At 39.8% G+C, this 23,267-nt stretch overlaps 2 protein-coding genes and 1 non-coding gene across 10 annotated transcripts in view; 2 read left to right on the top strand and 1 right to left on the bottom strand.

Annotated features, from left to right (window-relative positions):
- The window catches only part of SLC12A6 (solute carrier family 12 member 6), an 87,728-nt gene extending 76,294 nt beyond the window's left edge, over positions 1 to 11,434 (top strand). For 5 of the 7 annotated variants that reach the window (XM_007462527.1, XM_007462528.1, XM_007462526.1 and 2 more), the window contains 11 exons: positions 507 to 605; positions 2,793 to 2,912; positions 3,916 to 4,020; positions 4,428 to 4,596; positions 5,924 to 6,119; positions 6,691 to 6,860; positions 7,760 to 7,891; positions 8,475 to 8,582; positions 8,783 to 8,967; positions 9,360 to 9,493; positions 10,690 to 11,434. In XM_007462527.1, the coding sequence (XP_007462589.1) occupies positions 507 to 605; positions 2,793 to 2,912; positions 3,916 to 4,020; positions 4,428 to 4,596; positions 5,924 to 6,119; positions 6,691 to 6,860; positions 7,760 to 7,891; positions 8,475 to 8,582; positions 8,783 to 8,967; positions 9,360 to 9,493; positions 10,690 to 10,781 (1,510 nt within the window). In that variant the 3' untranslated portion in view covers positions 10,782 to 11,434. Of the gene's footprint in view, positions 1 to 506; positions 606 to 2,792; positions 2,913 to 3,915; positions 4,021 to 4,427; positions 4,597 to 5,923; positions 6,120 to 6,690; positions 6,861 to 7,759; positions 7,900 to 8,474; positions 8,583 to 8,782; positions 8,968 to 9,359; positions 9,494 to 10,689 lie in introns of all 7 variants that reach the window. The other 2 variants (XM_007462532.1, XM_007462531.1) reach the window with 2 other exon arrangements.
- Positions 1,046 to 1,118, top strand: TRNAG-CCC (transfer RNA glycine (anticodon CCC)). Its single transcript has one exon. It is a non-coding gene; the product is annotated as a tRNA-Gly (tRNA).
- A 2,002-nt stretch (positions 11,435 to 13,436) lies between the features above and the next one.
- On the bottom strand, positions 13,437 to 18,549 carry EMC4 (ER membrane protein complex subunit 4). 2 transcript variants are annotated; one of them, XM_007462524.1, is made up of 5 exons: positions 18,340 to 18,549; positions 17,890 to 18,004; positions 14,749 to 14,902; positions 14,266 to 14,426; positions 13,437 to 14,010 (listed from the first exon to the last, which is right to left on the bottom strand). In XM_007462524.1, exons 1-5 carry the CDS (start codon positions 18,423 to 18,425, stop codon positions 13,975 to 13,977), a joined length of 552 nt encoding a protein of 183 aa, XP_007462586.1. In that variant the 5' UTR covers positions 18,426 to 18,549; the 3' UTR covers positions 13,437 to 13,974. The 2 variants fall into 2 exon arrangements, with proteins under 2 accessions (XP_007462586.1, XP_007462587.1); XM_007462525.1 differs by lacking the exon at positions 14,266 to 14,426 and having other exon boundaries at positions 13,611 to 14,010; positions 18,340 to 18,461.
- Positions 18,550 to 23,267: the final 4,718 nt, after the last annotated feature.

Raw genomic sequence — 23,267 nt, 5'->3', positions numbered from 1 at the left:
TAATCCTTTGAGAACAAAATTATCATGTTTCTGTTTCATAATGATCAATTCAGTATAAAAGAGAGGTTAGAAGGAGGCCAAAATTTAGCTGGGAGTGCCCGCTGGAAGCTTATTTCACTAATCCAACAAAGAAGAAATGAGAGCCTCAACTATGCTCATAGAAGTAGAGGTGGAAAGGAGGGGGGAAAAGTTTAGAGATTTGTAAATAGGTAGAATCCATAGGACTTGATAAGTGAATTTGGAACAAGGTTGAGTAGTGAAGAGGAAACCGGGATTGTCCCAAGAAGAACTGGGTAAAGAGTGGTTGTGTCTTTCACTGAGAGAGAACTTCGGAGGTCGAGCAGGTTTGTGTGGAGGTTAAGTTCCTCTACACCCTAGTCTTAATTAAAGGCCGGTGGCCTAGAGCAAAGGCTTAAATATATCAAATCTCTCTAGTTATCTAAAGTAACCTTTGAAGAATTATTTTACAGTAATAATCATTCCTCTTACTTTTTTTATTCTGCCAGGTTTTTTCTCATGTGTTACCTCTTCGTGAACTTGGCATGTGCCTTGCAAACATTACTTCGAACACCCAACTGGAGACCCCGGTTCCGCTACTACCACTGGTAAGTCGGCTTTTTTTTCTTCTTCTTCCCCACATTTGGAGGGAGCCCATCATTGAACTAGAAAACTAGGAGATTCTGAGTCCTTGATACAATTTTTTCTTGGTCACCCATTTCCTACTGTCTGTTGCAACTTCCAGTCTCACATGAACTTCCACCATCCTACTGTGGTTTTTTTTTTATATATGGTTTTATAATAACTTATAATACCCACTTGAGAATAAAGATCAAAACTGTGAAATAAATACTTCCAGGCTACTGTGTTCTTCAGGTTAAGACAACCTACCCTTTGCACATCTGATTGCCTGTTTCCCTCTTAGCTAAGCACTGGGCTTCATTTCTTTCCATTTATCCTCGTATTCGCATCAGTTTTCATCAGTTTTGATTCTCAGACTCCCTTCCTTAATGTGATTTCATTTAGTAGTTAAGAGCATGAGGGGACTTCCCTGGTGGTCCAGTGGTTAAGACTCCGCACTCCCAATGCAGGGGGCCCGGGTTCGATCCCTGGTCGGGGAACTAAGATCCCACACACCTCAACTATTGAGCCCTCGCGCTCTAGAGCCCACGTGCCGCAACTACAGAAGCCTGCGCGCCACAACGAAGACCCAGCCCAGCCAAAATTAATTAATTGACTAATTTTTTAAAAAAAATTTAAAAAAGAGTATGAGCTATGGAGTCAAATGACCTGAGTTCAAGGGTCAGCTCTACTATTTCCTAGTTTGTAACTTTCAACAAAGCACATAACCACATAAAATTTCATTTTATTCATTTGTAAAATGGGACTAATAGTATTATCTATCTCATAGGGTTGTTTTGAGATAATGTAAAGTGCTGAGCACAGTGCCTGTACACTGTGCAGGTACACAGTAAAGCTCTCAATGAAATGTTGCTACAGCTGCTGCTGTTGTGTTCACGTCTCCTCAGTCCTAAAGGAGCCACCACATTTTTAGCTACCATCCCATTTCTTTCCATTTCTTTTTTGCCACAGCTAGAAGTTCTTTAATATGCCCTGTATGTACCTGTTGCTACATTCCTCTTTGCTGACTTTTTCCTTGATCCCTTTCTAGTTTCACTTACCAGTGGTGGATAGTGATGTAACCTTTATCTGGCACAAATTTAGATCTTCAACTGATCTTAACACCTCTAATCCTCTTTCTAGCTTTAACTTTAGTTAAACGTTCATTATGGGACTTCTCTGGTGGTGCAGTGGTTGAGAGTCCGCCTGCCGATGTAGGGGGCACGGGTTTGTGCCCCAGTCCGGGAAGATCCCACATGCCACGGAGCAGCTGGGCCCGTGAGCCATGGCCACTGAGCCTGTGCGTCCCGAGCCTGTGCTCCACAACGGGAGAGGCCACAACAGTGAGAGGCCCGCATACCAAAAAAAAAAAAGTTCATTCTGAACTTTTTTTGTGTTACTATTTTGCTTTTGTTACTTTTTCTCTTTCTCTTTACACTCTGTATTTTCATTCATTAGATCCTAATTTTCTCCAGATTAACAACTGTTCTATTTTTTCTTTGAAATTTGTCATACAACTAAGTTCATTCTGTACAGAAAACAACTTCAGTAAGCATAGTTGTTTACCTATTTGATCAAAACAAGAATTTCATTATTTTCTTCCAAGTTCCTTATGTAAAGTAAGGAAACTAATGGGAGATTTTTTCCAGTGGGTTCTGCAGTTGTGTTAATAAATGTTCATAAAGTTTTTAGTCATATTCATGTGAAATACTTTTTTTTTTAAAGATCAAAGAGTTATTAATAATTTTGACTACATGTCCCATCTTTGCTTTCCCATGTAGGTATTAATTGTCCTCATAACTACAGATGACTTTCATAGCATCCCTATTCATTTATATGTTCTTCCAGCATGGGAAACATCAGCATTAAGGGTGGTTCAGGGCTCAGTGCAGATCTATTGAATGTTGCCAGTCCATGATAAGACAACTATAAAAACTGAGAAAAAGCATTTAGAAACTTTATAGCAATTTGACATTGTCACAGCATCCAAGCATATAACAGTTTTTCTAGTAATTCATTTTCTATTGCATTTTACAGAAGTTCTATCTGCAACATATTGGAATTTTTAAAAATAATAATTTCTCACCAGTTTAAGAAGCACCTTTGGCACAGACTTCTTTTTCAGCTGCTTAGAAAAGCATCAAAAAAAATTCTTTCTGTTTTTAATTTTCTAGGGCCCTCTCTTTCATGGGAATGAGTATCTGTCTGGCTCTGATGTTTATTTCTTCCTGGTATTATGCCATCGTAGCTATGGTAATAGCTGGTATGATCTACAAGTACATCGAGTACCAAGGGTAAGTCTGGATATACAACCTTGATTGCTGCTAAAACTATCGAAACTGGCTAGTTTGGTTGGAGCCAGCCTGGTGAAAATTGCATTAGGGATCCAGGAAACTTCATTCATCTGTACCCAAATTTTGTACCCCTAATTCTCTTAGTCACCTTACAGACATAAGCCATTGATCATAAAGGGAACCTGTTGAGAAAGTATGAATGGATCAGGGAAAAGATAACTAAAAGGATGTACTGAAATAGTAATGATAGTATTAAAGTATACTTTGCCATACAGCAGAAACTAATACAACATTGTAAATCAACTATACTCCAATAGAAATCAAAAAAATAAAATAAAATAACCAACAAGGACCTACTGTATAGCACAGGGAACTCTGCTCAATACTCGTATAACTGAATCACTTTGCTGTACACCTGAAACTAACCCAACATTGTTATCAACTATACTCCAGTACAAAATTAAAATTAAAAAACAAAGTATAACACAAATATAAATATCCTTGCTTATCTCTTCAGGCAAGGAATTGTACCTGAAATGGAAAATAAGTTAGTCCTGAATAACTTTGTAACAACTAAGGCTTCACTAACAACGTCCCAAAATTAGGAATAAATAACGCTCTGATCTAGAGGATTACATTGAGTTTTGCTTTCTCTGCAATTATTTTTGAAATAATTTAAACTTGGGATCCGTAGTCATTTCCTAATCCAAATTGCTATTTTACATTATTGCTTTTGAATAGTTACATCGCAGGACAAGTTAAGTGACCCTTCCAGCCTTTATTCTGAACGGTTGTGCAGTGCAGTGTGTTGGTGAAGGGTAGTGTTGATCTGCTTACTGTGGGTTCATTATGTTAATAGAGAGCATCATATAAATAATGAATATGAGCTTTAATATTCTACCTTGTGTGTATGTTACTTTTAGATAAAGAAAAAGTAAACTGTTTTTTGAGACTGTACTTATGGTTTAAATCTGTCTCTGCTCTTTTCTCCTCTTTCTCCCAGAGCTGAGAAAGAATGGGGTGATGGTATCCGCGGGCTGTCCCTCAGTGCAGCCCGATTTGCTTTGCTTCGGCTGGAAGAAGGACCTCCACACACTAAAAACTGGAGGTAAAAAAACCAACAGAGCTTAGTGGTGTTTGGCACAGAGTTACCACACAGAAAGGTGTGCTTCATTGATTACAGGATGAGGAAATCATGGGGCTCAAGGAATTCATGAAACGGACATGCTTTGACTGATTCTAAATTCTTGATCCTCTGTTCCCTTTTATTCATGTGCTATATGATCTAGACTTCTACCATTTTCATTCTTCCTTCAAGACTGATCAATTTGAGGTAATACTGGGAAAATTCAGAATAACTCTGCAGCCGCACCTTATCATTTTCTCTAATCTCTTCCTTCTGTCAAAGTACGTGTTTTATACAGATCTCCTGAATTAAAGGGTAGGCTTGTCATTCTGTCCCCAGACCCAGAGTGTTTTCTCATCCCACCCCCTTCCCCGCCCACCTCTTTACAGGCCTCAGTTGCTTGTACTGCTGAAACTAGATGAAGACCTACATGTCAAGCATCCTCGCCTCCTCACCTTTGCTTCACAGCTTAAGGCAGGAAAGGGTCTCACTATTGTGGGCTCTGTCATCGTGGGGAACTTCCTGGAGAACTACGGTGAAGCTTTAGCTGCTGAGCAGGTAAGAGTCAAGGCTTATTGACCTAGTGGAATTTAGCTTATGGTTTTGTGCTGTTGAGTCATGAGAGCTCGGATTTCTAAATTAATCCCTTTCCTGAGTGATCTAGGAGGTGTCCTTCATAGTGCTGACTTGAATGGTCATATTCTCCCAAATACTAAGATGAACCAGAAGATAATAATTTATTCTTCTCATTTAAAAAGCATTTCTAAACTATAAGATTATCAAGGCTAAGCACTATTTCCAAATAGACTCCAGACATTGACTCAGCCCTGAGAGAAGTCATGTAAATAAATCATCCCTTGAACTATGGTGATGGTTCCTCTCAATCTTGTGACAACAAGGAGCGATGAGCACATTTTCTTCCTCTTTGCTAGTCTACATGGTGCCATGACCAAGATTCCTTTGCTACTTCTGATTAGCTTATGGGATATTAAAGTTCTTCCTGAAGAAGAAAGTAGATTTCACTCTATTATAAATGATAGAACTCACCCTGGAGAAATTTCAGTTACATTTCAAAAATTTTACTGGATTTCATTTTGGAATGCTTTGAAACCCTAGAACTAGAAATGCTGAAGAAACATTAGTCCAGAATGATCATAAAAATAAATAAAAAGCACGGTATTGGAAATCAAGAGACCCCGATTATCCTAGCTACACCGCTGACTTAATCTGTGCCTTTGGGAAAATCATATCCATTTTCCACACCATTATTCTCTCTACCTTTCTACCAAGAGCGTGAAGTAAGACTAAATGAAATATTATCTCCAAACTGGCTTGAATAAATAAAAGAATAGTAAAACAAATACAAGTGTCGCAAGTAATCACCATTAAAATATCAAAAGGGATGTGGAAGTAGCAAAAACAAAAAAGAAAACATACCTGAGACAATTCTAAACTGAAACTGAATCGTCATATTGAATTTCTAGTAATATGAGTCAGGGCAAGACTGGGACTAAGGAAGGAAGGAGATTATGTTCACACTCACCCTGGGCAATTAAGAAGGAATATTGAATATTCACTTTGTGACGATCCCTATTCTCAATTTGCTTGGTATGTTAGAAGGAAAAGCAGAAGAGAGGAAGAGGTAGAGGACCTATCAGTACATGTAGACAACTACCTACATATGTAGTAAGCACTTGGCAAGTGAAAAAGGCAAAGGATAATAAAATTTCATTGGGATAAATGAAACTTTTTGAATTGTTCTGTAGAAGATAACAATCTTATGCAGAGTTTGGAAGGGGGAGGGGAATATAATACGGAGAAGGAGTAAGAAGTTAAAAGACCCAGGATGAAGTAATTCAGTGTTGAGATTCTGTCTCTCTTTCAGACCATAAAGCATCTAATGGAGGCAGAGAAGGTGAAAGGATTCTCCCAGCTGGTGGTGGCCGCCAAGCTGAGAGAGGGCATTTCCCACCTCATCCAGTCATGTGGCCTTGGGGGCATGAAGCACAACACAGTGGTGATGGGGTGGCCAAATGGCTGGCGCCAGAGTGAAGATGCTCGAGCTTGGAAGACTTTTATTGGTACAAAACATTTCTCATACTATCCTGAGGTCTCAAATAGAGGATATACCCTGACCCCAGCCTCCTAAAGTAGAGACGATGTCCTTGCTGAAGCATAGTCTCATAAGGGCACCTAAATAACTACTACTAGTAATAACCTGATTCTCTTCACCCCCTCCAGCCTTACATAATGTTCATCAGTTGTTTATCTTGCCAAGTCTTACGTTAGGAATTATCTCTGAAATTGCCATATTTCCATGTGTGATCTCCCACATTGACATTCTCACAGGAATTGGAAGAATTGTTCTTCAGCATCAAGATCTCCCCAATTCACATATCCCCCACTTAGAAATGTAGTAATCAGAATACACCTAGTAATGTAAATCATAGTTCTCAGTCTAATTCTGTTAGCTATTCAAATTTTTCTTAATGATTTTCGTTACTTGATTTGGTATAGCCTACTGTGTAAATAGGACACCTTGCTCAAATAACTGTCAATGGGCATTATCCTTTCTTTGCTGACATGGTAGGAAGCAAGGTAAGCCTAAGGATTCATCTCTGCTTATCCTGATTCTCTCTGTTTTCTCCCTAGGCACAGTTCGAGTGACAACTGCTGCCCATCTGGCCCTGCTGGTGGCTAAAAACATCTCCTTCTTTCCCAGCAATGTGGAGCAGTTTTCTGAGGGCAACATTGATGTGTGGTGGATCGTGCATGATGGGGGGATGCTCATGCTCTTACCATTCCTACTGAAACAGCACAAGGTATTTTCACACCTTTTAAAAAACGTCTCTCTCCCTTAACTTCTGTCCTGGTTCACTAGACAGAGAGTCTTCCTTTCATTCTATAGTGTTGGGGCTTAGAAAACTTGGAGATTATTCTTGGCTTTCCATGATTCCAGATTCAACCTTATAAGAAATAGTTCTTTGTAGTTGATACCTATCTCCAAGGGAAATTCAGCAAATTAACAGAGCTCCATATGAAGCCTTGGAAAAAAACATTAATAAGTGAATTTAAAAAAAAGAAAAAGACCGGGGCTTCCCTGGTGGCACAGTGGTTGAGAGTCCGCCTGCCGATGCAGGGGATAAGGGTTCGTGCCCCGGTCCGGGAGGATCCCACATCCGCGGAGCGGCTGGGCCCGTGAGCCATGGCTGCTGAGCCTGCGCGTCTGGAGCCTGTGCTCCTCAACGGGAGAGGCCACAGCAGTGAGAGGCCCGCGTACCGCAAAAAAAGAAAAAGACGAAAATACTGGAAACCTAAGAGGGTGTGTGTGTATCTTATACATATATATGTTCATCCTTTGGTAAGACTGAAATTTAAAATAGTAAATATTATAGTCTGCACAGTGTCATCAGTATGCTATCTGAGTAAAGCACCCTCTTAATGTATCATGTGCCATCTTTTCCGTTTTGCCAGTTTTTTTCTTGTTATGAAATAAGAACTCCTTTAAACTATATTTTATGTGTTCCTTGGTCAAGCTTTTGCCCTAACAATAATATAGCAAGTGAGTAAAATAAATAATAATATGGCAAGTAAGAATCTAGGAACATATACCCTGAAACTGTACAAGATTGTTCTAGGCAAAAGTGCCATTTATTTTAAGAAATAACTCTTTTTTGCCTTCTTGCATTTAATTTTCCATGTGTATGTGGTACTTTCTCAGGTGTGGCGAAAATGCAGCATACGGATCTTCACAGTAGCCCAACTAGAAGACAACAGTATTCAGATGAAGAAGGACCTGGCCACCTTCCTGTATCACCTTCGCATTGAGGCAGAGGTGGAAGTGGTGGAGATGGTGAGAAAGCTGAGTTTGAGATCAGAGAGACTACCCTGTCATTCTAGAACCTCTTCTGGTTTGGAAATTTCTTCAGCTGCAAATGTGGATTAATTCCTTAGTTCCAACAAAACTCTCATATGTTGATCTAGATAAGTACAATGCATATGTGATGTGTATTTAGTGGTAGTTTTTAATTTTTGCTTTCCTGTTTGTTTGTTCCATAGCCCTTCTATTTCTGCTAGATTCTTATCTGCTTAATACAGTTTTATTAAGTTTCAGTTCATATATTCGTGCTAAAATCACACATAGCTTTTTTAAAAAAATAACCTGTAAGTATTAAAAAAAATAAGACTGGGGTTTTTGTTTTGTGTTTCAAGGAAACACATATGTCATGGTTAGATTGTGGAAAAGACTCAGGGCTCTGGATTTGATCTACAATCCACAATATTATTATATTTACGTAGCTCAATGACTGAACAAAAACTAAAACCTAGGTTGATATTGTGATACTTTCTCTGGTGTAATTTAGTGAGTGGAAATGAAAATATATGGTTCTTTCTCTTTTGTGCTTATTGCCTACTCCGTGTGATATCTACGGCAGCATGACAGTGACATATCAGCTTATACTTACGAGCGCACCCTGATGATGGAGCAAAGGTCCCAGATGCTCCGGCACATGCGACTATCCAAAACAGAGCGGGACAGAGAGGTGAGATTTTGCTGCACTGACCTAATCCTGGCCCTGTGAAGTCTATCACTGAAAGGGATGATACTATTGTTCTCAGCATGACAGATTCTTTCCCGATTGCTTTATTGGTTATTCCACTATAACCACATTTCAAAATAATTAAAGATGAAGCATGAGAGAAAATTGGGTATAGAGTTATAGCTATGTTGGGCCTTCCTCAGGCACAGCTGGTAAAAGATCGGAATTCAATGCTACGATTGACCAGCATTGGCTCTGATGAGGATGAAGAGACAGAGACCTATCAGGAGAAGGTGCACATGACCTGGACGAAAGACAAGTACATGGCATCCCGGGGGCAAAAGGCCAAGTCAATGGAAGGATTCCAGGACCTACTTAACATGCGTCCGTAAGTTTTCCTACTCACAAGCTTATCACTTAACATAGTATCCTAGTTAGTGCCCTGCCTGAATACACAGGACAGAATCTAGTCTTCATTTCACCCCAAATCCAGCCATCTTTCTATTGTTTGCCTATGCCTATCAGCTACCAATTAACACTGTACATAAGCTAACCATCTTTCTTCCTGTCCATACTGTGTTCCTGGTATGAAACAAGCAAAATGTAGAATGAGAAAACCATGATATCAATATTATAAGGCAATCAATCATTTGTTCATTACATCAATCATAGTTAAAGCAAAAAATCTCTAAAATCTCAAGTTTTTTAAAGCTGACGATATGCCTAGTTTTCTCTTTGCCTTAACCCATCTGTTTCTTCCCCACCACGCTTCCCTTCCAGGGACCAGTCCAATGTGAGGCGGATGCATACAGCAGTGAAGCTCAATGAGGTTATAGTTAACAAGTCCCATGAAGCAAAGCTGGTTTTGTTGAATATGCCAGGGCCACCCCGAAACCCTGAGGGTGATGAAAACTGTATCCTTTCCGACAGCAAAACTTCCAGTAGGGAAAATCTTAGCCTGTGTTTTATTTATTTATTTATTTATTTTGGCGGTATGTGGGCCTCTCACTGTTGTGGGCTCTCCCGTCGTGAAGCACAGGCTCCGGATGCGCAGGCTCAGCGGCCATGGCTCACGGGCCCAGCCGCTCCGCAGCATGTGGGACCTTCCCAGACCGGGGCACGAACCCGTGTCCCCTGCATCGGCAGGCGGACTCTCAACCACTGCACCACCAGGGAAGCCCTTAGCCTGTGTTTTAGATGGGACACTAAGTAACTGTAAAAGTCATTGTCTATGACTTCCTCTCTCGAGGAGGGAAGACTGTTCAAAGTCTCAGGCAAGGATACTTACTTAGTGATACTACTCTCCTTCAGGGGAGTTGGGTATAACATGTTCTCTCTGAACCCTAAAGAGACTTTTTTAGGTGGCATATTTGCAACATGACTTTTAACATTCAGTGTATAGAACCCTTTCTGACAGTCCTAGAGATGGAACACCCACAGCCCTTCTCCTTTCCAGGCTCTTCCCAGTTTGCAAAGCCTCTCTCTTTTGGATGGAGTTAGGGGAGAGGCAGTTGAAGTGGAATCTCCTCTGAGGGGGAAAGATAAGGTTCTTCTTCATACCCTAATTCCAGGATTGTTTTTCTGGGACCCCTTCAGCACTGCAATGGCACAGACTGGTCCATTCCCACCAGTACCATTAAGGAAAAGAGGCTGAAAGAAAACAAAGAGTAAATCAACTATATTTGAAGAAAAAAAGAAAAAAGAACTGGCAGAAAAAAATCTAACTTGAGCAGGTTCACTTGGAAATTACTGGGATTCTCTCCTGGAATCTTACAAGCTGCCCTGTTGTGGCTTTTTCTTCTTTCTGCCTTATTTGCTATGTAGTAATAACACATTACTTCTGGGTTTCCCCCATTTTAAAATAACATTTAGAAAAAAAATCTAACAAATGGGAGAGAGTCTTGTATTATTTATGCAAAGAGGCTAGATCCCCAGATTACTTCAGAGTTCGACTGAATCCAGAGTTCAGACTTCTCCAGTTCTGAATATATAATAATTAAAACAAGCATGTTGATTTTACAGCTTTGTAGTCAGATAAACTCAGATTATCATGATGCCAGGTTTTAAATTGTGCTCTTCTGCCTATTTGTCTCCTTGACAAATTCTGAAGACATGGAGTTCCTAGAAGTGCTCACTGAAGGACTAGAGCGAGTCCTTCTTGTCCGAGGTGGTGGCAGTGAAGTGATCACCATTTATTCATAATCTACCCCTGAATGACTCTGCTGGGCCTCACCTTTCCAAAAAGGCTTCCATCCTCCATGGAAGTGCCAGCTCTTTACTACCACTTCCATCAACTAGAGACCTGTGTTCTGTGTACATCACGCTGAACTCTTAATGAGGTGAGCCTCAAGTGCTTGTGCAGAAAAGTACAAACAGATCTGCTCTTTGCTACCATATGACCTGCTGTCCTTAAAGAAGAAGCAGATATTCCCTCAACCTCAGAACAATGCTCAAGTCCTACAAGCCATGCCTGTACCAGATAAAGGCAAGTTAGAATTAACAAGCTAAACCAATAAAATGAATTGGCAAAAGGGATGCTAGAAATTCAACTGAAGACAAAAGACAAGTACACATCTGACATCAAAGATGAGTCTCAGAAGTCACGATTCAATGATGACACACCATGGGGGTAACAGCCAGAGAGACACAGCCTCATTATACTAAAGAATTCATGGCCAAGTACACGGGGAGCTAACATCTTTGTGGAGACATCCGTGGCAAGCCAAGATGAAAATTTTTGTCAGTGTATCCACTGCTCTCCAGGACTCTAATTTTACATTAGGGTACTAATATATAAAAACGGAAACATGAAACTGCAGCCCCTACTTCCTCCAGAATAAGATTCCCCCAAAATATGTTTAAGTACACATACTGTGTTGTATATTTCAGCTGTTTCTCAAACCCATCCTGTGGTTAGGATTGTAATACAGGCACTGTTACCGTGGAAACTGTTTTTTAAAAGGTTGAGTAAAAATTATTTCTTTCAGGTTCTTTGCAAATGGACAAACTAAGCGAACTCCGAAAGGTTGCTATCAAGATTTACATAAATGCAGTCTGTGGTTACCTATGAGACATGGGCAAAATATATAAGCTGTTATCTAAGAAATGCAGATGATGACGCATATTGACCAATAGGTTCTCCTTTCCTTCTCCCTTTTATGCCCTCTGGATTATAGGCACAGATCAAAAATCATAAGAACAAACACACTAGGAAGACTGGCTAAAATCCTTTGCTAAAACCTTTGGATTATCCTTCAAAGGGAGAATCCAGCAGTGGAATTCGAAGTTTATAGCCATACTCCTTCCACAGTGCCAAAGTTACTGAGCTGCTGCTACTCTTCTTACCTACTTCACTGAAGTGGCATGCAATTGGCATTGGCCTGTTTCAAGAAACTTATTTCATTAGGAAACCTGTGGACTCATTCCCAAAGCCAGCCATAATGAAGACTTGAGGGCATGCAGCTCAGCACTAAGTATGAGCATTTTTTTTTTCCTTTCAATTTTATTCTTCATTTTGACTGCAGAAACTTGGATCTGAACTAAGAGATTACCCAAGGTAACAGTCTTCTATTTCAGTTTTGTTTTCAGAAAGCTCTAAATGTGTCAAGGAAATGCTTCTGCAAGCTTAGCTTTTTATTTGCTAACTTAATGATCACAAAACACCTGCTTTTCGAGCATAGGGAAACTGCCCTGTGTGACTAAGTGGTAATTTCATATATGTGAAATCTTCATTTATTGTACAGGATAGATAGGGTATTCCAAGAAACTATCTTGCCTGTATTCATGTCTGCTTTTGAATTTCATTTTATTAATGATAAATAGTACCACTCTTTCATTACCAGTAGGATATGGAGCAAGCTGACTTGCTCCGTAGTCTGCAGACTGTTCATCTGACCCTTATGGACAGAGGAGAAGAACCCTTCAATATGGCTCAAGAAACTGAGTCATTTTGGTTTATTCCCTTTGCTCTTCTCTCAGTGTCCCAGCCCAGTCAGGTAGCAAAGCAGACAAGATCTTTTAAGTCTTTTTTTTCTGCTGCTTCCTGCAGAGGGTAGAAGCATTGTTTACAACTTTCACTGCAACACTCCATTGCTAAGTTGAGTCCAGCAGTAGTGGAACAGGTACCCTAGGACCCAAGCTATTAAAAGACCCATGCTCTAAAGGTCATCTTGCCCAGGAACTCCTTTACATTTACACAAAACCTCTGGCCAAATGGACAGAAAGTAAGGTTAGTTTTAGAAGAGTTTTTGTGGCTGGAGCTCTGTAAGAATCCTTTAAAGGGATAATGGAATTAGTGGCTACTAATATAGCCCCTACTTTAGGCCCTAAAACACAATCAGTGTTACATGGGGAAGTGGTTATTAGGCCAGATTTAAACTCATCTCTGTCTAGAGCATTTCATGTCTATGTGTTGCTTATGTTGTCTGCAAACTGTCTTGTCTCTTTTAATCACTGCAAATAAAGCAATACCGAAAACTTGATGAGAGAATGCACCTTAGGGGAAGGGGCTTTGTGTTTCAAGCAGGAAGAGAAAGGAAAGACCTCCTCCTGCCTTTTGAAGAGATCCAGCTTTTAAGTCTTAGCTATGACTTTACCAGGGCAGGTTATGACAATATTCATTTTCCAACTGCTGGCCCTCTGCCTTTTATAGCTATCTTAAAAGCTTAAGTTTGAGTTGCAGCATCTGTCTGACAGGTGCCAAGTTCCTTTTGGCAGGGGAAAGATCACTACTTTGTATCTTCCGTTGCCTCAGATTCCTGTGGCCCCCGAGATCCCGCCAATCCTCATTCTCCCTAAACATGTTAAAAATCCATTTTTGTGGCTAACTAAAGTAGCAATTACACTGTAAGCATTTTATGTGCTTTTTTGGTCTGGTTTATTTTTCTTTCCATCATGTATAATCTGAATTCAGCATTAGTTTCTCACATTTCTCTAGTATCTCCAACAGAATTATGTCCCAGCTTGTGTTAAATAGAAGTGAAATATTAAGGAGGATAGATTTAAGGGAAACTTGTGCAACTTTTTTTTAAAGCACTGTTCGCAACCATTTAATTTATTAAAAGGAGATGCTGCTGTAGTTCTTGATTTATCTGCAACCACCCTTTTGTTTACAGAGTTATGGTTTTATTTGTTGTTTTGCTCTCTACTGGAAACATAAATAAAGTTTTCTACCTTATTTTCAGTCAAGAGTCGTGGTATAGTTCTTTTGTGTTTGTAGTGATATGTACATTGTCTTTCTAGGATTTGTCTCTTCACCATGGAGAAAAGAGACCAAAAGGTCCTTTTCAGTGAGTGATAATGTTAAGGGTTGGTATGCTGAGGAGGAGCCACTGGGCATGAAGGCGGCTGTAAATGAGCTCCAGATACATAGGCACCACATGCTTATTTCTCTGGTTCACAAAAGCAGTCCTCCTCCACTGAACTCCATCCTCTGAAAAAAGAAAAAATGAATAGGTTAATGGTGAATGAGAAATAACTGAAATAACTTCCTGAATCAAGTACTTAATACTTTAATCATAAGCTCTACTTTGCTTTATCTTTAAAATATAACAACTTCCAAACTCCTAATGGATCTTATTTCTTAAGAAATGAGCTCTAAGAGCAACTGTGATCCCCCACCATCAAATGGATCAACTATTTACTGTACATTACATCTGCCCCAAATTTAACTTTCCTTTTGCCTTACCTCAGGGGGCTCAATGAAGGCTAACCAATCTGATGCATGTGTAGGCAAGAGTCCCATTGACTGGCACTTATAAACAGCCAATGCCAAACCCATAAGGTTCCCAATGAGATACACCAAACCCTGAAGAAACTTCTGGCTTGAACTTTCTAGCATCTTGAAAGCTGTTGGGGTAACAGAAAGTGTCAAAAACCAAAAAAACTTTTTTTTTTCAATACGAATCAGGCCATATATTAATATATATATAACACAGACAGTCCAGTCCCATAGTAAGAGTACAAATAGAACCATTAAAGGTCAACAAAAACCCACAAGCACCATTTCCTCCTCCATGCCACCACCACTGCCATCACCACCCTGCACACACTCCTACTGCAATTAGCCAAGAGCTAGCTGTGCCAAAGACTTCCCGTGATGGGTTCTGCCGAAGAATTTGCCTTTTGATTCTCAAAGCTCAAGGAGGATTATTATTTCAAGAATACTTACTGGCTGAAATGGCCATAAGTGCCTGAATGGGTCGCCAAGCCATCATACACACCATCATAGTAGGGAAGATGGAGATAGTATTGCCTGCCATGTACATGATGAAGAGGTTCATGGGAATCTGTTTCAGGGGACCCAAGGCAATGTCCCAGCAGCGCTAAAACAAACACAGTTTTAACCTCTGATCACTATCCTCAGTCTTACGTTATATCACTGGTGTTAAAGTCAAATGAACACAATTCCCGACTTTGTGCTTCTGAGTGAGCTGACTCCTCAATTCCACCACCTCTGCCCTTCTCCCACTTTGCCACAGGAAGCTTGCTCTTCTAAAGATAAGGCATCTTCACCATTTCTGTTTTTCCCCATGGGTTTCCCAAATACCATTTTCCCCCAAGACTTGTGGTAAAGAGCAGACTTCCCTATTTTTGTTCTTCTGCATCTATCACTGGCCCATCTACAACTGAAGAACTAGATAAATCCACATAGTGGTAGATTAGCATACCTCAATAACTAATAGAACAAACAGACAAATCCAGATATAAAAGATCTGAATGGTATTATTAACCCAATTGACAAATAGAACACTGCACCCAACAGGTGCAGAAATCACATTCTTTTCAAACACACATAGGACATTTACAAAAACTGACACTGAGCTGTGGAGAAAGTGTCAATAACTCTCAAAGAACTCCAATCATACAAAGCATATTCTTTAATTACAATGCAATTAAGCTAGGAATCAATAACAAAAAGATAACTAGAAAATCCCCTATGTGTTAGAGTGAAGATGTGCTCTAAATGATCCACTAATCAAAGAAGAAATTTCCGTGGAAAACAAATATTGTTAACTGATAACAAATACCATATATTAAAACTGGGACACAGAGCTTTGAGAAAGTTACACCCTTAAATACACATTAGAAGACTAAATAAAAGTAAACATCTATTTCAAGAAGAAAAAATAAATTAAACCCAAGGAAATGGAAAGGAAGGAAATCAAAATGAGAGCAGAAATTAATGAAATTTTCTTTAAATCAACAAAGCCAAAGGTTTTTTCGAAAAGATTAAGAAAATACTGGTGAGCCTGATGAATAAAAAGCAAAATATTCAACAGCAAGAATGAAAAAAGGGACATCTCTATAGGTCTTCCATATATTAAAGTGATCAATATTATGAATTTGGGGGAAATGGCTAAATTCCTAGAAAAAATAACAACTTACCTAAATGGCATAAGAAGTTGGAAATTTAAATAGCCTTATAAATTTAAGAAACTCTATAATTAAGCCCAAATGGTATCCCTTGGCAAATTCTTAACATTTAAGGAAAAAATAAAGCCAATCTTATACAAACTCAGAGAAGAAAAAATGAATTCATTACTGTAATATGGGGCCTCATAAATACCGAAACCTGCCAATGACATTATGAGAAAAGTTTACAGACCAGTATCACTCATGAACCTAAATGCAAAAATCCTAGAGGCTTCCCTGGTGGCACAGTGGTTAAGAATCCGCCTGCCAATGCAGAGGACATGGGTTCGAGCCCTGGTCCGGGAAGAGCCCACATGCCACAGAACAACTAAGCTCATGCGCCACAACTACTGAGCCTGTGCTCTAGAGCCCGTGAGCCACAACTACTGAGCCCACGTGCCACAACTACTGAAGCCCGCATGCCTAGAGCCTGTGCTCCACAATAAGAGAAGCCACCATGATGAGATGCCTGCGTGCCACAATGAAGAGTAGCCCCCCCCCTCGCTGCAACTAGAGAAAGCCCGTGCACAGCAACCAAGACCCAACACAGCCAAAAAAAAAAAAAAAAATCCTAAACAAAATATTTAAAGTAAATCTATCTATATAAACAGAATAATATACCCCTGTCCATTTGGGTTTATTCACATAAAAGAATAAATGGCCATATGTGTAAACAGTTCCCTTATCTGTCATTTACACAGATCATTTATATCAGAGTTTATTTATAGAATTCTTGTTTTTTTAAAATTTTCTGGCCCTGCGGAGCAGCATGTGGGATCTTAGCTCCCTGACCAGGGATCAAACCTGTGCCCCCTGCTTTGGAAGCATGGAGTCTTAACCACTGGACCACCAGGGAAGTCCCTATCTGAGAGTTTAAATATCAAATCACCCATACAACAGAACTGCTCTAAAATACATATTTTATAATAATCTGCCTTTAAAATCACGCCATTTTAGTAATACCTTACTATCATGTATTATTCATATTATGCTTTGATGTACCAAGATGAAAAATGACAGGACACTTATCAAGAAAATCACTGACAACAGCTCTGTCATTTTCATGTTGTGAAAATCACTGCATTTCATGAATCAAAGTTCATTTAATATTGAACAGTATTAAGGCTGAGAGGAAAGTGCCAGGCACTGTTCGAGGGACTTGGGAGACAAAATCTTGCTCTAATGGAGCTTACAAGAGTGAAAAGAGAGATAATAAAATAAGTAAACTATATATGAATGATATGGAGAAATATATATGAATGATACGGAGAAATATAAAGTAAGAAAAGACAGGGAATGCCATGAGGGTAGACTTCACTAAGAAGGTAACATTTGAGAGACTGAAAGGAGATGAGACAGCAAATCATAAAGGTATCTGGGGGAAAAGGAAAGAACAAGTACAAAAAGCCTGAAATAGAAGCTTGCTTGGCATATTTAAGGAGCAGCAAGGAGGCCGTTCTGACTATAGGAGTGAACGAACGGGAAAATGGTATTAGATGAAGTGGCTTAGACCAGGATGATAGATTACAGCAATAAGAATTAAGATTTTGAATCTATTTTGAAGGTAAAAGCAACGGACTGTTCTGACAGGTTGGTTGTGTGGTATAAGGGAACTCCAGTAGAAAAAGATGATTTGAACTGGAACGCATTGCTACCAGTAGCTAATTTTCAACCTACTTCCTTATATCTTATGTTCAAACGTCTTTTATTTTTACAATTATTGAGCACTTTGGGATCTGATATGTCAACTAATGTAACACTAATCTCAAGCAGTTTAGCTATCAAATATTCGGGATAAGGGCCATCTACACTAAGACATTCATGTGCTGCGTGGGAGAGGGTGGGTGTGTAGGTCAGGACTGGCCCAAGGACTATAGTGACATCTATACCTCTGTACCTTCTCCACTAGGATCCGGTCTGTCTCTTGCACGCTGGTATCAGGCACTTGCTTGTCCAAGTAACCAACTGGGTACAGCGAGTCTCCCTGGCCACCCCCCCGGTCACTTCGGCTCCTAGAGACCAAAACCAAGAAACTAAGGTTGCAGCCTTCCACACTTCATATTCCACATTTCCCGTTCGAATCACAGGAATAAAGATCCTCAGATGCATCTACCCAGATTAGACCAGCCCTCTCGTGGGTTCGTCAGACCCTTGCCTGTAGGGAGGAATGAAATAAGCATCCTTTGGTCATAGAAACCTCTATGGCAGATAAGCCGCTAGCTCCCCAGGAGTCGTTTCTGGGCCACCCATCCTTTTCAGGGAGTTGGGCCTGAGGGTTCAGGTCCTATTCCTCTGGAGTAGTGCTGGGGTGGGAGCTCTGATGTCGTACTTTGCCCAGGCACCTCACCTGCTGCCTCCTCCAGGTCCGCTCAGCTCAATCGCCCACTTGAAGCGCCGGCCTCGGTTGGCCACCAGGCTCCCCTGGGCCGTCATGGCAACGGCCGCCTCCCAAAGCTGCAGAGCTCCCGACCAAAGCTCAGCCAGGCCTCAAGCTCAACGGCGTCCGCGACTTCTGAGGCTCACTCCGCAAGTTCACATCCGGCGCGTAACTATAGACGTCACTTCCGTCCCGGAAATTGTCAGGCGGCTGACCGAAGGGTGTGGTCTGAACTACAGAAGGTGGGAGGGAAAAAAAGGCAGAATGTAAAGCTATGTAAAGCGTCTTCCGCGCCTTCCCTTCTTTCTGAAGAAGGCCTGCTGGGTCTTCCCTCACCTCTGGGTTGCGTTTTATGGGACAGAGGGAAGTCCATACTGGCTCTCCATTAGGGGTTGAAGCCTTGAAAAGCGTCTGGAGCTCTTACCCGTTACCGGGAGCACAGATTCAAATATCTATTTAAATCCTGGCTTCACCACGTATTGTGTGACCTTGAGTGGGTTATTTAGTAGCTTCTGGGTGTTGAATGTCCACCGTGCTCCAGGAACTTTATGTCTATTATTTCATTTAATTCTCACAGGAACCCTGTGACGTAGATAGTTCTGTCCCTGCTCCGCAGCAAACCTAGGAGGCAGTGTGGGTATGTTAAGGCTCTTGGGCTCAAGATTCAGACGGTCTCCGTTTGAATTCTGGCTTCGTTACTTAATTGCGTGATTTGGGGCAAGTTAGATTCTTTGTGTTTCAGACCTTTCTATATGTACCTGCTTTCGAGGCTTGTTCTGAGGTTGAATAGAGTGCTCGCCACAAGTGCATGACGTGTTTTTTAATGTCATTAATCTCCAACATTATTTGTGGTGATTGGGTTTTGTATTCAACTGTATACCTATATCATAATTAAAACTATTATTGGGTTTTTAAGTTGTTTACTTTTTTTCCCTTTTATAACCAATGTTGCTGTCACTGTCATTCAAATCATATATTCCTTCCCTTGTAAAGTACTCTCCTACTTGCTATAAAAATTTTTAAGCTATAACAAAGTTTCTTTGGTCGCAAGGGTACTCCAGGTCTTTTATTCCTTTGTTCTAGGAATCCTCAAAGTGTTATTTGCTAAAAACGTGTTCCAGAGAACGTGAAGATGTTGAGACTGAACTGAGGAAAGGTTCCAAGGTCAGATAAGCTCGAGATATTGTATTCTGCACATACATCCCAGAGATTATCGGTGCTACTGCTATAACATTAAAACCACAAGAAATGATTCAGTAAATCTCCTTTCATTTTGTTTCCCAATCTGCCTGAATAACAAGCCGCTTTTTTTTTTCTATCACATTTGTTAATGTCCAATGGAATCAATGTTCCATAGAACACAGAGGGCAACTTGCTATATATGTGCTAGAATTAAAGAGAAAGAAGAAGGCACTCTTTAAAGATCTGACTGATATTTTTTAAAGTTTGTTAGAATATCATTAGAAATAATAGATCCTTTATGGAAATGGAGTTTCATATTGGAGTTAAGCTTTTTTTTAAGGTTTAAAAATCTATAAAAATGTGTTTTTTTTAACATCTTTATTGGGGTATAATTGCTTTACAATGGTGTGTTAGTTTCTGCTTTATAACAAAGTGAATCAGTTATACATATACATACGTTCCCATATCTCTTCCCTCTTGCATCTCCCTCCCTCCACCCTCCCTATCCCACCCCTCCAGGCGGTCACTGTTAGCATACGGTATTTGTCTTTCTCTTTCTGACTTACTTCACTCTGTATGACAGACTCTAGATCTATCCACCTCATTACAAATAGCTCAATTTCGTTTCTTTTTATGGCTGAGTAATATTCCATTGTATATATGTGCCACATCTTCTTTATCCATTCATCCGATGATGGGCACTTAGGTTGTTTCCATCTCCAGGCTATTGTAAATAGAGCTGCAATGAACATTTTGGTACATGACTCTTTTTGAATTTTGGTTTTCTCAGGGTATATGCCCAGTAGTGGGATTGCTGGGTCATATGGTAGTTCTATTTGTAGTTTTTTAAGGAACCTCCATACTGTTCTCCATAGTGGCTGAACCAATTCACATTCCCACCAGCAGTGCAAGAGTGTTCTCTTTTCTCCACACCCTCTCCAGCATTTATTGTTTCTAGATTTTTTGATGATGGCCATTCTGACTGGTGTGAGATGATATCTCATTATAGTTTTGATTTGCATTTCTCTTGGAATTAAACTTTTGAGGATCCAAGTTTTTGCACAAAAATGTGTTTTGTAAGAAAAGTAAGGGGAAACATGTAGTTTAATCCTGACTCCAAATGAACTCCTAAGAGAGGTAGGAACTCTCTTGTCCTACATTTCTTCCTCTATAAAATAAGGGACTTGTACCAGATAACTTCTTAGGGTACCTTCTAGTTCTAAAATGTATTTTTTTGGAATACATATTTTGCATATTATTCTTTCATATATGGTATATTCATAGAAGACAAATCATAAACACATTAAGGAATAATGGGAATTCATATCATTTTTTTAAATTGTGCTTTCCCATACTTTTAGTAATTCTCTGCATTATGCAGGTACCACTTTTGGATTTAGAGAAATATAAATGTTATTAATTATATGACATGATTCTAAACCTAGAAGTGGAATGGTTCTGTCCTGGATTCAAAGGAGACTCATCTTGGGAGCCCTTAAAAAATACTGATGCCTTGGCCACACCCACAGAGATTCTAATTCATTTGCTTAGGGTGGAGCAAGGTCATCAGTATTTTTGTATGGCTCTCCAGGTGGGTGATTCTCCTTTGCAGCAAGGACTGAGAACCACTGACCTAGAGTGTTTGGTTGCTCTAAAATAACAAGGTTTGAATTTACACAAAGTAATTTAAGCAATCATTAGTTTTTAAGAGCCTCCTTTTATGCCTCCCACTGGGATAAACTTGAATTAGAAAATAATAGAAATACTGAAATTGTAAAAATAAATGTTAAACTTCCTTTACTTTGTGGCTTTGAGCAAATATGATTTTAATTAAAGAAACTGAGAAGGCAAACCATGATTCCACAGGTCATATGAGTTGCCTTGTTTGACTTTTACAATTTGTGCCACCTACGCAGTTTTGGTATTTGTTTTTGTAAATATCTTCCCCACCCCTGCCACCCCACCCCCCAACCTCTTTAGGAGTCTGAGAAGCTGACTATTTCTAATACTTCATGCCATTCTCTTCAGAGCAGTTGCATTTGGATTGAAATTTGAACAAAGAAATTTCTATTTCACACAACCAGATTTGCGAGAATGGATCCCTTTAAAGGAAAAAAAGCTTTACAGCTATGTCTTAAGTTTTTGGTCTCTGCCATTTTACAGTGTCCCTATAATCTATTCGGCTATCCTCAGGCGTCCAACCAGTTCCCCCAGTGTGCTCTAAAAGCTCCTAATCCTTTTGGCAGCTTAAATAAAACGGACTTATATTGCAATCTCCATTTATTTGTGTTATTTAACTCTACTATCATTATTGCCTTCTGAAAAGGAACACCTTACTATTGCACCATTCATGATGCAGTTTATTCCATGTCAGTAATGGGGTTTTAACAAGAGGAAACTTTTTCCTCTGTTTTGTCTGTTTGCATTTTCAAACCTCTGTAGTGGAAAAAAAAAAATTTTTTTTTTTTTTTTAGTAAGATCCTACCTTGCTAGCTCTTGGGTATCTGCACCATTTCTTTGCGGATTACAAATTTTTCAATTTCTGGTTCATGGCTCTGCAGTGTCATGAAATGCTCCTGTCAGCAGTGACATGAACTAATATGGTGCTGGGAAAAGATTTTGGTTAGTAATACCATTCTTCATTAGCAATTACCTTTTTTTAATTTCAGGAAGACTGTTGTGCAATTCACATTTTACCTGCAGTTCACAGGTTCCCATTACAGCACTTCCCTCCAGCACTTGCTTAGGAAGCTGGGAGGATTGCCATTCCCACAGATCCCATTGAAAGCTAAGAATGACAACCATAGCATAAGTCATAATGACATATCACTGATAGCCTAACATGTTTCTTCAAACTTGGTTACTCTGGATTCATGCTGGTGATTAATTTCAGCTGTCTTGGAGGTGGGCTAAACTGTCTCTACACCAAGGATCTGAATGACTAATCCAGGTCCTTTGTGGCATTTTTTCTTATGTGCTAATTTTAAAAAGTCTCGATTGGTTCCGTTATAAAGCATTGTTTTATAGCCTGAGTTTTTTGTAAGGAGGATTGTCCTCACAAAATTCATATGTTGAAGCCCTAACCCACAATGTATTTGGAGATGGGGCCTCTGGGGGGTAATTAGGGTTAGATGAGGTCATGAAGGTAGGGCTCTGATACTGGGATTGGTGTCCTTATAAGAAGAGTCACAAGAGAACTTGCTGTGTCACTCTGCCATGTGAGGACACAATGAGAAGGTGGCTGTCTACAGCCAGAAGGAGAGGTCTCTCCAGGAGCTGAATCAGCCAGCACCTTGATCTTGGACCTCCCAGTCTCCAGAACTGTGAAAAACTAAATTTCTGTTCTTAAAGCCACCCAGTCTGTGGTATTTTGTTATGGTAGCCCAAGCAGACTAATAAAAGGATGAAGTGGGATTCAGAAGAACTGAAGGAGAACAATAAGTACCTTTTGTGTTTATTGAAGTGCTTTTGAAAGATAGTCATCCGTTAAAACATAAAATAAATGTAGGATTGTTTAATTTGTAGAAGTTTATTACATAAGTGGAAACATATTAAACACTGTGCACTGACTTGTATTTTCACTTAATCCATCTTGGATGTCTTCCATGTCTGTCACTCAGATCTACCTCATTCTTTTTAAAGGCTACAGAGTATACATGGCATGGATGTATGATAACTTAGTTAACCAGTCCCTAATTGATGGGCATTTAGGTTGT

Source organism: Lipotes vexillifer, unplaced genomic scaffold (assembly GCF_000442215.2).
Source record: "Lipotes vexillifer unplaced genomic scaffold, Lipotes_vexillifer_v1.1 scaffold164, whole genome shotgun sequence".
Taxonomy (NCBI): Eukaryota; Metazoa; Chordata; class Mammalia; order Artiodactyla; family Lipotidae; genus Lipotes; species Lipotes vexillifer.
The sequence above is the reverse complement of the archived record's forward strand: the minus strand, read 5'-3'. Positions and strand labels throughout refer to the sequence as shown.